At 49.5% G+C, this 12,675-nt stretch overlaps 2 protein-coding genes across 4 annotated transcripts; one reads left to right on the top strand and one right to left on the bottom strand.

Annotated features, from left to right (window-relative positions):
- Window positions 1-599: 599 nt before the first annotated feature.
- C15H5orf52 (chromosome 15 C5orf52 homolog) lies at window positions 600-6,497 on the bottom strand. Its single transcript, XM_053279875.1, has 4 exons — window positions 6,475-6,497; window positions 5,658-5,951; window positions 4,168-4,276; window positions 600-924 (listed from the first exon to the last, which is right to left on the bottom strand). The coding sequence occupies exons 1-4, from the start codon at window positions 6,495-6,497 to the stop codon at window positions 661-663; spliced, it is 690 nt and encodes a 229-aa protein (XP_053135850.1). The 3' UTR covers window positions 600-660.
- On the top strand, window positions 5,842-12,675 carry DUSP18 (dual specificity phosphatase 18). Of its 3 annotated transcripts, XM_053279624.1 has the most exons (4): window positions 5,842-5,960; window positions 6,391-6,418; window positions 7,739-7,828; window positions 11,866-12,675. In XM_053279624.1, exon 4 carries the CDS (start codon window positions 11,921-11,923, stop codon window positions 12,485-12,487), a length of 567 nt encoding a protein of 188 aa, XP_053135599.1. In that variant the 5' UTR covers window positions 5,842-5,960; window positions 6,391-6,418; window positions 7,739-7,828; window positions 11,866-11,920; the 3' UTR covers window positions 12,488-12,675. The 3 variants fall into 3 exon arrangements, with proteins under 3 accessions (XP_053135599.1, XP_053135598.1, XP_053135600.1); XM_053279623.1 differs by lacking the exon at window positions 6,391-6,418 and having other exon boundaries at window positions 5,843-5,960; XM_053279625.1 differs by lacking the exons at window positions 5,842-5,960; window positions 6,391-6,418 and adding an exon at window positions 6,047-6,247.

Below are 12,675 nucleotides of genomic sequence, written 5' to 3'. Positions count from 1 at the left end.
GAATGTGAGTCCAGGCGACAAAGTTTGTGTGCACGGACAAGTGGATGTTCTACATGCCCGAGTTACAGTCATACACTGCTGTGCAATTCTGAATCTGCCTTTCTAAAAAGCCCAGAGGTCAGCGACTGAAATGACACTTTCCAGAAAGATGCAGTTCTTGTGAGTGGCCTTGTGCAACACCAGTGTTTCCAAAGTCTTATTTGCATGCTGGGCAAGGCGGTTTTTCCTCCGACCTTTTCCCAAAGCTGGGGATGAGATCTGAATATGGCCTGCTCATCCTACCCAGCGGGGGCTCAGCAGACGGTCACGCTCCCCACCCCCTCCTACCGTGCTCTTTACTCGCACACAACCGATAATCGGGGGGCGGGGGGGCACAGCTCCCAAAGCTGGATTAGACACTTGTCCTATCCAGTTAACGCTCATGGGAACAAGCCTCTCATAAAGCTGCCCTGACCATGAATAATGGCATCAAGATCTCCAATGACAGGGACAACGAGGCTAGTACCTGTGACGTCTGGATGCTGCGAAGGCCTTGCTCTCACTTTAATCCCTGCCCTGTTCCTAATGAGAGAAACTGGCAGGAAGTCCTAAAGGCAGAATGTGGGTTTACACCAAGGTTTACTCAGTGTGACTTCCAGAATCCGGACACTCCCATCCTAGCTACTTTAGGCGTTGCTTCGGTCTCTCTGGCTTCAGGGTTGGATTCCATCCGGAGAGAGAGGATCTCTTTTGTTCCACTACGATGATGTTTGAAATGGTCAGCCTCCTCTGAGCCCTTTGGTCAATCTGCTCCAGCATGCGCTGGTAATGGCCGTACTGTTTCTTCCAACGGGTCATCTTCGTCTGCTGGTCGTGCACAAACTTCTTCTTCATCTGGTCAAAGAATCCTCCCACCTTCTTCTGGCTGTCTTCAATGTGCCTGAGCTTTAAGAAATCAACCGGAGGAGACAGTGGCGTCATTGCAAACTGAGAAGTGCAGCTGCCTGCCTGACAGCTCCCCTGGCCACACCCCGACGGTGACACACCCCACTTAGAGAGATGGGATAACCTTGCAGGGCTCTTTGACAAGGTTATGCCATCCTATATCACTTATCTGGGAGTAAGCCCCATTGAATTCAATGACTTACTTCTGGCTTACTTCTGAGCAGACATGAAGAGGATTGCACTGTAATTTACATTTCAGAGGGTCTACTCTAAACATCCAGATCAGCGAATGGAAGGTTATATGACTGCTATTTTACTGTATATTAATTCTTGGGTGAAACGAATTACAGGCATCACTAAAGACAACAGCTCAAATGATGTTTTCTGGGCTTGGAAAACAGCATCCTGGCTGAGACTCTGGAGAGAGAAAAGCACAGGGACTGTGACCTGGTCTTTCCCTGCATTACTATATCACTGGAAAGGAAGAAATAGTACCCAGCGATTATTCAAAAAAACCCTAAAGACCAGTCCAATGCCAATCTAGACATCTCTATTCTCAAGCCTTTTCAGCGGTTCACCCCTGAATCTGGCACTCAGAGGTATACTGCTCCTGTACAGGAAGGTTCAGTTTCACTGTCAGGACTAATAGATAGCTGTACCAGCTAACTGGTTCTTGCCCTGTCTGTTTGCAGTGCAAAAGCTCCAACACATACACAGAGCATTTATTTCCATGGTGCAAACTGATCTACCAGCACATAACATTACAAACACAGAATGCTCCTCTCCCTTGAAATGAAGAAGTCTCCCTACTCATAAGGAGGTCTGTGTGCCCACAGGAAATTCCTGGATATTGGGGTAGGGATCTGGGGTGCAAGCCCAAAGGAAAGGGAACACTGAAACTACAGCAATGGTGTAGTGGTTAGAGTGTTGGACTCTAGAGTGTTGGACCAGGAAGACCTAAGTTCAAATCCCCATTCAGCCATAAAGCTCACTGCGTGACTCTAGGCCAGTCACATCTCTCTCAGCCTAACCTACCTCACAGGGCTGTTGTGAGGATACATATAACCACTGAAGGATCAGGGGGCTTGCATTTTTTAAAAAAATTATTTCAATTTTTCATCAATTCTTCATCACATAAGGGGGTTTCTATGCTTTGGATAGAATTTATATATGACCTTTGGTCCAGATCTATTCTAAGCTTGTTTTGCTGGTCCTTTGCAGAGAACAGGGAAGTTATCTCGGCTATGGGTCAGTTAGAATGAATTTATATGGGGTATATGTAATTTATGCAAATCAGATTCCAGTAAACTGCTTGTTTTGTAATGAGAAAGGACACAAGAAGACGGAAGGGATTTTTTCTGCTGAGCGCTGGCCATTAGGTAAGGGTCAAATGACAGTGAGGTCAAATCATCAAAATATACAACTATGAAAGTCAGAAATTCATAATTCTTGCACACAAGGCAATATTGACCAATACCTAAAACACTATCAAATGATGTCCTTCCAACCAAGATGGGTGGTATCTTGTAATTAGACGTGGCCTATCAAAATGTAACAAGTATTCTCCGAACCATCCTTTTGGGAAGGAAGGGCATTCCCTTAAAACGAGAGATTATAAAAGTTTGGATCACGGATCAGAGTTGGAGAACCTCTCCTCCACTCTGACGTCATTCTTTTGCTTTTTGCCTTTTCATAGCTTTGGGCTATACCTCTGTTGATTTTTCTCTTAATTTCCTCTCGCCAGACCCCCGGCTATAGTTTTTGATTATTCTTTTAATTCTTTTCCATTGAATCTCCTATTTTGAGTGTTATCTTTTGTATTGCTGAGACGGATGTGCAGACTGTATCTGGTGAGATGCCTTCTGAATTCTTGAATATGTTTACACTTCCTAAGATTAGCTTTTCTACCTTATTCTTTAGTCACTCAAATAAAACGTTAATTTGATTTCTGCAGGGTGGGTGTGTTTCACTTTCTGGGAGTGGGCAAACAGCTGGTCAGGACCCAATAAACCCATAAGTTAAAATCCAGTTATTGGGGGAAATTAGGAATAAGAAAATCCCAACACACTCTTTGGAGGAAGAGAGGGTTAGCAATACAGTGAGTAAATAAATAAAATTAACTTGATGCTTGACAGCTCCCCTGAAGGGCTGAGTGAAGCTTTTTATACTGCAAGGGAAGGGTGGGGACCTCCTAGTATAAACCAAAACTGAGCCCCAACGTACCCTCTTGGGATACTGCAGGGGGTTCTGGGGTGCAAACATGCATTGGTGGAGGGCAGGGCTCCTCAACCCCGGGTCCCCAGATGTTGGTCAACAATGTCCAAGGAGAGGAGAGGTGGTCTTGTTGCATAGCAAGCATGACTTGTCCCTTTAACTAAGCAGGGTCCACCTTGGTTTGCTTTTCAATGGGAGACTACATGTGAGCACTGTAAGATCTTCCCCTCAGGGGGTGGAGCCGCTCTGGGAAGAGCAGAAGAAGGTTCCAAGTTCCTTCCCTGGCAGCATCTCCAAGATAGGGCTGAGAGAGATTCCTGCCTGCAACCTTGGAGAAGCCGCTGCCAGTCTGTGTAGACAATACTGAGCTAGACGGACCAATGGTCTGACTCAGTAGATGGCAGCTTCCTATGTCCCTATGTTCCTGTCTGTCCGCCTCAGCCACAATGGCTAAAGGGGCCTGAGGAGGATGGGGGCTGTCATCCCACAGCATCTGAGGACCCAAAGGGGTCGCCAGTTCCAGAGACAGCACAAGAGCCTAGGCTGGCGTGTGGTGCCCGCCAGTCTGCCCTGTAACAGGGATTCCCAGCTGGTGTGGACTACAACTCCCATCATCCCCAAAGGCCATTGCAGCTGGGGGGTGATGGGAGTTGTAGTCTACAGCAGCTGGGAATCGGTTACAGGGCACACTGACGGGCCCCCCTCCAATTGTGCTGCCCTAGGCAGCTGCCTACTCTGCCCTGACAGTCCAGCCAGCCTAGTGAGGCTTCCACAATGTCTCACCCCTGCTCCTGTGCCCAGGAGAGTGAAGAGCCCAAAGGGATGACATGGCAGGAAACTGCTGCAGGACTCAGGCAGGCAGCAGCAGCTCACCTTAACAAGCCAAGGGTGGGCGGGGCACAAAAGGAGGTACCATTGCATCTGCTTCTCAGCAGGCGCTTGGGTTGCTCCTCTCTATCCTGCCCCGCCCCGCCAGAGAGCTGGAGGGCGTGCAGGCTGGCCATTCAACAGGTAGAGTTTCAGCCTTACCTTAATATCCTGCACTCTTTGAACGCTGGTGTTGTCCCGGATGATCACGGTCGAGAGGTGGCTTTTGGGCAGAAATCTCCTTGCCGCGATTTCGCTGCCACTGAACAAGCTGCAGGGGAGCAAAGCGGCGGGTTAGGACCACAGACCTCTCCTACCACTCTGAAGAACGATACGCCGCTTCCGACGTTCCCCGAAGCGGTTTACGAAGTCTAGTCAAGACTTTTATTATGATGAGAGGAGAGCTGGCCTTGTGGGAGCCAGCATAACTTGTCCCCTTTGCTAGCAATAGCAATAGCAATAGCACTTACATTTATATACCGCTCTATAGCCGGAGCTCTCTAAGCGGTTTACAATGATTTTAGCATATTGCCCCCAACATTCTGGGTACTCATTTTACCGACCTCAGAAGGATGGAAGGCTGAGTCAACCTTGCTAAGCAGGGTCTGCCCTGGTTTGCATCTGGATGGGAGATTACATGGGTGAGCACTGGAAGAGATTCCCCTGAAGGGATGGGGCCATTCTGGGAAAAGCATCTAGGTGCCAAGTTCCCTCCCTGGCTTCTCCAAGATAGCGCTGAGAGAGATTCCTGCCTGCAACCTTGGAGAAGCCACTGCCGGTCTGGGTAGGCAATACTGAGCTAGATGGACCAAGGGTCTGACTCAGTATATGGCAGCCTCCTATGGTCTATGACCAGTAACCAAGAATATCATATGTCGTCTAAACTTCAAAACAAGTCAATTAATCAAAGGTAATTCAAACACGAATCCTAAATAATCCTTCTGCCCGATATAGTAACTGTGGGGATTTGAACCGGCAACCTTCGGCTTGTTATTCAAGCATTTCCCCGCTGCACCACTTAAGATGGTCTCAAGTGGTTTAAACAGATATAAATAAATAAAATAAAAGGGGTCCCTGCCCCCAAAGGGCTCACACAATCTAAAAATAAACCTTAGACCCCAGCCACAGCCACTGGAGGGATGCTGCGCTGGGGCTGGAAAGGGCCAGTTGCTCTCCCCCTGCTCAATACAAGAGAACCACCCCTTTGAAAAAAATGCCTCTTGGTTCAGCTAGCAGGGGGACATCCAAAGGCTCATACTGCCCCCTCCAAAGGCTTGTGGGCTCCAGGGGCAGCCCCAGAGGAAAAAAATTGGGGGGAGGGCCAGAAAGAAGGGGCAAAGTGCATTCCCCACATGATAGATTTTGGAAACAGGAATAATAGTCTATTTCACACCCTGAACATATTTTCACTGAAATAAATCCTGTTCTTCATAATCCTTTTTTTGGGGGGGGGGATTACTCGCCTGGGGGGCGGGGCTGCTTGCTTACCCCCATGCCCTCCCCGGAGCTGGCCCTGGTGGGCTCCCCAACCTCCCCACCCCCCTAATTCAAGCCCGGATGGGTCCAGAAGTGGGTGGGGGGCTGCACCATTTATGCTGCCGGGGGGGAGTGGGGGTGTCTGGGGGGGGGTCCCGGCCGGCTGCGCCCCGTACCCTTGCAGCACCAAGACCTGGCTGACTCGAGGCTGGAAGAAGGTGACGATGGGGCGGGGGCCCTCGTCCTCCAGCGGCCACCCCTCCATGGCAGAGAGAGCCGGCCCGGCTGGGGGGCCAGGCGAGCCGCCGGGGAGGGTCACAATGGCCCGAGGCTCCACGGTTGCCCCGGACACCGGAGCTTGGAACCAGCGGCGGCTGCCTGATGCCTTCTGGCTGCTGAGGCGGAGGCTGGTGGTGGGAGAGGAGCAGAAGGAAGGAAGAAAAGGGTCCGAGGAGGAGCCGCATCGGGGGCTGGGTGGGGTAAGGAGATGGGCAGGGCGGGAGGGCAGAGCCCAAGGGGGAAAGGAATCAGCCCAGGGCGCTCCGTGGAACCTCCATGGCCGCGCACAGTATACCCCCGAATTATACCCGGTGCTGCTGGGGCGGAGGAAGGCAAGCCCCGGGGGCAGCTGCTGCGTGTTCCCTTCCCAGAACGGCGCCCTACGCCACACCGCGCGGTGCAAAATACTGGCAGGGCACAGGCAGGCGCCCGCCCCGAGGCGCATACACACAGTACTCCCCGTCTTGCTGGTGGGCTCGGCTTTCCGGTGAGAGCTGGCTGGATTAGATGGGGCGCGAGGCTGGGTTAGAGCCACCTGGGCGTGGGCGAGGCAGGATAGAAATCTAGTACCTAAGGAATAACAAATTAGATATTTCCCTCCACCTCCACCACCCTCCTGGTCTGATGCAGCCGGCTTGGCTTCGCTTCCCCTCCAATGGTGATTAACAAGACCCTTTCTCCAATCTCGAAAGCCCTTCCTTATTTTCGCAGCACCTGGTCGTCACGATGATCCTCATCATTCCTTATTGCCTAGAGCTGGGGGTTCTCGCCCTTGGGTCCCCAGATGTTATGGGACTACAACTCCCATCATCCCCTGCCACAAGTGTTCTAAATTAACGTATATGTTTCTCATGCAAGCTAGTCATATAACAATCATTGGTAGCCATGGTGATCCATAAGCAGGGCGGGGGGGTGGGTGGCCCAAATGTAATACCCAGTAAAATATATGCTGTGTTGACCGGAATCCAAGACTAGTTTCCGCCCGCCCCCTCCAGTTCTTTGATGTTAGAAATTGGTGGGTCAGGGGGTCATCTTAAATATAGGGTCTGCTTGCTTTGGGGTAAATAGTATACTCTGCATTTAACCCATATATTTCAAGGGGGTCGTCTTAAAGTCAGGGTCATCTTCTATTCAGGTAAATATAGGTATTACTAGAAGGCAACATATAGGATGCTGAAAGGCATCATCTCATACTGCGCAGGAGATGGCAATGGTCAACCCCACCTGTATTCTACCACGAAAACCATGTGGCTCTGTGGTCGCCAGGAGTTGACACCAACTCGACTGCACACTTTATACACACACACACACACACACACACACACACACCCTGAGAGCTATCAGGGAGCATTTCACAAACAATTCAGGTTTTTCATTGCATGTTAAGAGTGTAGCCTGATTTATATCCACCCAGGTCCATCCAGGCGTTAAAAAATCCACTTTTTGAAACTTTTTTTTGGGGGGGGGGGACTTCAAACTCTCAGTAAAGCTTTGCAATAAACCTCCTGCGTGAAAAACGCCCTGGATGTGTGGAAGGGTCACCTCGTGAGGAAGACTGGCAATAATCCCATATGTGCTCATGCAAGACACCCAGAGGTGCACCTAGGTAATTTTGGAGCCTGGACCTAAAGGCCTTTGGAGCCCACACACACCCCACCCCCGCTGCAAGTTAAGCATCATTTTTTAACACGTAGGTTCTTGAGAGCACAAACCACACACCACCCAGGACAGATGAAAAAGGATTTGGGGGGCCCCAGGGAGGGTGGAGACCTTGGACTTCAGCCCTGAAGTCCAGAAGTCAGAGCGCCTCTGATTAGACACCCCATTCTCACAGGCCACCCAAGTGTGGTCTTCCTCCAGCTCCTAACAGTTCTCCTGCCTGCCTGTACTTCCAGGGGAGACGATAGTGAGATAGTGAGGTGGGCTCCCCTCCTTCCTATGTTGGCACTGCAATGCACTTTGAACCCTTCTTTTGCAGGGGGTCCTCTCACACCCTTCTGGACTGCTGGAAGAAGAAGTAGCACACAGAATTGGGAGGCATGCCCCTGCGGAGAAACACCCTGAAAAGGTACATTTCTGCCTCAGCTGTGGATCTTCTCTGCCTTCTTTGTCAGGGCTGAGAGAGCAGCATCAGGAAGATATCTCTCTCTCTCTCTCTCTCTCTCTCTCTCTCACACACACACACACACACACACAGTAACCAACCAACAGCAAACAAAAACTGGCATAAGGACTCTAGAGTGGTGGCCTTGCTTGACTATTTTAGACTGGCTTGTTCCCCCACAAAGCCCAGGCTTCCTTTCCTTGAACTCACCAAACTCCTGGTTGAGAATCAAGCCCCTGCAGTTCTATCTTCCAAGAGCTGCAGGCATCCAGTTGCAGCAAACTCCATTGCCACATGTCCCCCTTTGCTCCTCCAGCACAGAACTTCCTTTCTTGTTCCCAGAATTTCCAGCAACAGCTCTCTAGGTCCCCCGCCCACTGCCGGTGGACTGATTGGGCTATCTGTGTAAGTCACCAGCCTGTCAGCCAGGACAAGGGTTCACTTCCAGTTAACTCTTTAGAGGGAGGGGAGGCTGATCACGACACCAGCAAATTCTGAAGAAATCCAATGCCTCCTGAGGCATTGGATTGGTTAGGGTGCTGAGTGAGGAGGAAAGGGCTGGCTTCAATCTGGAGAAGGAGCGACTGGAGAAAGGTAACCAGGGCTCCAACCTGTTCTGAACTCCATTTGCTTGCAGACTGGGTGTTCCCATTTTGCACAAAGAACTCCAAAAAGTCTGCTCAGCTTGCCTAGAAGGACCCTGGGAAATCAGATTACTGGGTTGGCTTTGTTTGCTGGTTGTTGGTCAGAAAAGGTGCCTGTAAGCTATTCTGACTTCTGATTGGCTGGGGGCAGGGCTAGCCCCTGCCCACCCTTGGAGGGTGGGGGAGAAAAGAAAGGCTGATTGCTGCTGAGGCACTAAATATGAAATTTGGGTAGTCACTAAGTATGGTAATTACTTCATTTGGGGCAACAGAGCCCACTGAACACCCTAAGAGGGAGGAACTGGCTTTATAAAGGAATTTAGAAAAAAAGACCAACAGCCAGAGTCATCTACTGGCAAGCAGCGGAAATGCAAGAGCAACAGTCAAGCAAGAGAGACAGACAGGGAGAAAGACAGAAAGGAAGAGAGGATATGTTTGAGAGAAGGGGAGGCTGCCAAGAATGTGGGGCTGGCAAGGAGGGGGGCAATGCCCCCTCTGCCCCAGATGAGGAGCCTCCATTGGTCCTACCCCAAGGACAGCCCTGGTAGTTGATGCAAAGGGAGATCTTTGCATATAGAGGGGGCTATGGTAACCCTAGCCCCTCCCCTGACTCAATGTCACCCGTTGGCTTTTCCATATTTACTGACCAGGAGAACCACATTTACGCCATTATATGTGGATCTTCTTGTCCAGTTTTTTGGGGGGGGGATAATGTGAAAGAAAGACAAATTAAGGGAAAGGTTTATTTAGAGGAGCTTAAATACAGAGGAGCTTTATTTAGGACGCTTCTAAGCCTTCTGTTCCTTTTTATTTTTATTTATTTATAAATAAATAAATCCATTTGGAGGGAGCCCTCTTAATGTCCCCACAGGGGCCTAGATGGTGGTGGAACCCATCTATGCTGTGCCTCTGCAGCTCCCTCTCCTACGCGGAGCTTCATCTGCTGCTCTCCCTCCCTGCACGGCCTGCAGGCTCGTCATTCATCAGGTAGAGCTGCAGGGTTGCTGTGCAGTTAAGTTTTGCACTAATCGGTATAAGACAAGAACACTGGGGGGGGGAATCTATGGTGTGCCCACATTTGGAATACCGTGTACAGGTATGGTCACTGTGTCCCAAAAAGGACCTGATAGAACTGTGAAAATTGGAGAAGGAAGAAGAAAAAGTGGGCAACCAAGATGATCAATTGCACCCTCCCAAAAGCAAGCTGGTCAGTTTCAGCCAAGCTGGTGAATTAATTTCACCTCCGCTTCCAAATCCCCCAAGCTGGCAAACAAAAACAAGAAATGTTTGTGTGTGTGTGTGTGTGTGTGTGTGTGTGTGTTTTTAAAAATGTATATATTTTCTCTGGATGTTGTGGTTGCTGCTTAATTAATGACTTCCTGAAGTGGTTTAGATTCTAAAGTATGGTTGCTTTTGTTGGTGGGATTTGTTAGCAGGGGTGAAATGCAGAAGCGGAGTTCAAGTTTACAGGCTTGCTCGGGGGATTTCCAGGCCCTGTATCCTAAGAAAAAGGACTTTTTTGCATGCAGAAAAGTGAGGTGTACAAGTTGGGAGGAAGAAAAATATAGGGACTTAGGAAGCTGCCATATACGGAGTCTGACCCTTGGCCCATCTAGCTCAGCGCTGTCTGCACTGACTGGCAGCAGCTCTCCAAGGTTTAAGGCGGGAGTCTGTCCCAACCCTACCTGGAGATGCTGCCACGGAGGGAACCTGGGAGCTTCTGCGTGCAAAGGAGATGATCTCCCACTAAGCCACAGCCCCACCCTCCAAAAAGAACAGAATAATCATCCTAACTGCAATAGACTCAGAATACACATTTCTGTTTAGGAGAGACACACTTGCTTTGGGAAAGAGCTTTAGTATAACATATCATAATGGAGCCGGCTTGCTTTTTAATGGGTATTCAGAGACAGGTTCTTGGCTTGCCTTATGGGAGCTAGCTTATACAGACTCAAGTTCCCAGATCTTCTCTGCCCACTGGTTTTTGGAGGATTTTTTCCAACACTTGCAGTTGTTAGCTGCTGAATAAAAAAGTGCTATAGTAGGGGATTGATCAAGATTGCTAGTTTTAACCAGAAGACGTAGAAACTTAAAGTTGGAGTCAGTGGGTCTTTCATACAATGAGGTCATTCACATAATCATAAAACTGTGTTCTACCCGGGTTTGACTGTGTGTGCTCCTAATTTTCAGCTGTGTGGAAGCAAGGTAACCCCTTGCTTACTTGGCAAAGAGGCACCTTTTAACATGGTGATTCTCTTGATTTAGCCGGGGGAGAGCAACTGGCCCTATCCGCCCCCAGCACAGCATCCCTCCAGTGACTGTTGCTGGTGTCTATCTCGTGTTTCTTTCTAGATTGTGAGCCCTTTGGGGACAGGGAGCCATCTTCTTTATTTGTTATTTCTCTGTGTAGACCACCCTGAGCCATTTTGGGAAGGGCGGTATAGAAATTGAATAAATAAATAATAAAATAATAAGAATTAGAATAAGAATAATCCTAGACCCTTGGAAAGGGCCCGGTAATTAAAGTACCAAATCCAGTCAATAACACCTGGTAGACTGTGTGTAAACAGCATAATAATAATAAGGTAGGAGAAAAACTTGGGTAGCTTTTCCTCTGACCTTGCTTCCACATAATCACTTCTACCCAGGTTTTCCTGCTACCTTTCTTCCACAAAACCAAAAATTGGATGCACATACAGTACTGTTGGAGTTCCAATGCATCAACCTTTTGCACCAACTATCCTAATGCAACTAACTCTCCTAACTAGGGGCATTGGAAGTAGAGATAGTAAGTAAGGGTCTCCATAACTGTTCTACCTGTCTCTGCTCTATGACCCCTGATATGACTCTTCAGGTATTTCCTGTTGAGGGTCAGAATCCCTTCCTTTCCTCTTAGAGAGCAGATGGAAGCATCTCTCTCTCTCCTTACCTATTCCTCACGTAATTCTCGAGATTAAAGATGAGGTCTTTCCTATCCAAAGTGTAAAGGTAAAGTGCGCCGTCGATTTGATTTCAACTCCTGGCACCCACAGAGCCCCATGATTGTCTTGGGAAGAATACAGGTGGGGTTGACCATTGCCTTCTCCCACGCAGTGTGAGATGATGCTTTTCAGCATCTTCCTATATTGTTGCTGCCTGATATAGTACCAGTGGGGATTCGAACCGGCAACTTTCTGCTTATTAGTCAAGCATTTCCCTGCTGTGCCACTTAAGGTAGTTATGTTCCTAACATAGCAGACTATAAATCTGAAGGAGTCACGTCATAATACCATCCCTGCTGTTAGGAAATTGGTAGGAGAAAGAGGTCACCTTTGCTGACATGCTCATTACAGCTTTCCTCCTCTCTGACCTTTGTAGCATCGTGCCCGACAATGCTGTCCTCGGCTGTAGCCGATGTCTAAAGTCTGCCTGAATGACTACGGCCTTCACATCCATTCCGGTCCTCTTCAGGAACCCGCCTGTCTATGGCCTGTCCCGGATTACCAACAGCCTGTTCATCAGCAATGGGGAAGCTGCCAACAACAAGGTCTTCCTCTATGCCAATCAGATCACAACGGTCATCAACGTTTCGGTGGAAGTGGTCAACACCTACTTCCCGGACATTTACTACATCCACGTCCCAGTGACGGACTCTCCCCATTCCCGGCTTTACGACTTCTTCGACCCCGTAGCCGATAAGATCCGCAACGTGGAGTTGAACCAAGGCCGGACACTGGTGCACTGCGCCGCAGGAGTCAGCCGCTCAGCTGCCCTCGGCATCGCCTACCTGATGAAGTACCACTCCATGACTCTGGCCAACGCCCACGCCTGGACCAAGTCGTGCCGGCCCATTATCCGGCCCAACAACGGCTTCTGGCAGCAGCTCATCCAGTACGAGTACAAACTCTTTGGGAAGACCAGCGTCAAGATGGTCCAGTCTCCGCTGGGAGTGATCCCCGACCTCTACGAAAACGAAATCCAGGTCATGGTCGCTTTGTGACTAGCAGCAGACTCCCGGCGCCGGCGGCACTAACGTACAAGGCACTCTTGGGAATTTTACAGACTCAGTACAGTACAGAGCCCTCCTGCCTTGCCAGGAAAGGGGATTGGCTGATTAGGAGGACCCGCTCTGCTTTTTTCTTCTATAAATAAAAACAGCCAACATTAGGTGGTGGGGAGGGGACCCAA

Source organism: Hemicordylus capensis, chromosome 15, assembly GCF_027244095.1.
Source record: "Hemicordylus capensis ecotype Gifberg chromosome 15, rHemCap1.1.pri, whole genome shotgun sequence".
NCBI classification, from domain to species: Eukaryota; Metazoa; Chordata; class Lepidosauria; order Squamata; family Cordylidae; genus Hemicordylus; species Hemicordylus capensis.
Note: the sequence above shows the minus strand (reverse complement) of the source record. Positions and strands in the feature narration are given on the sequence as shown.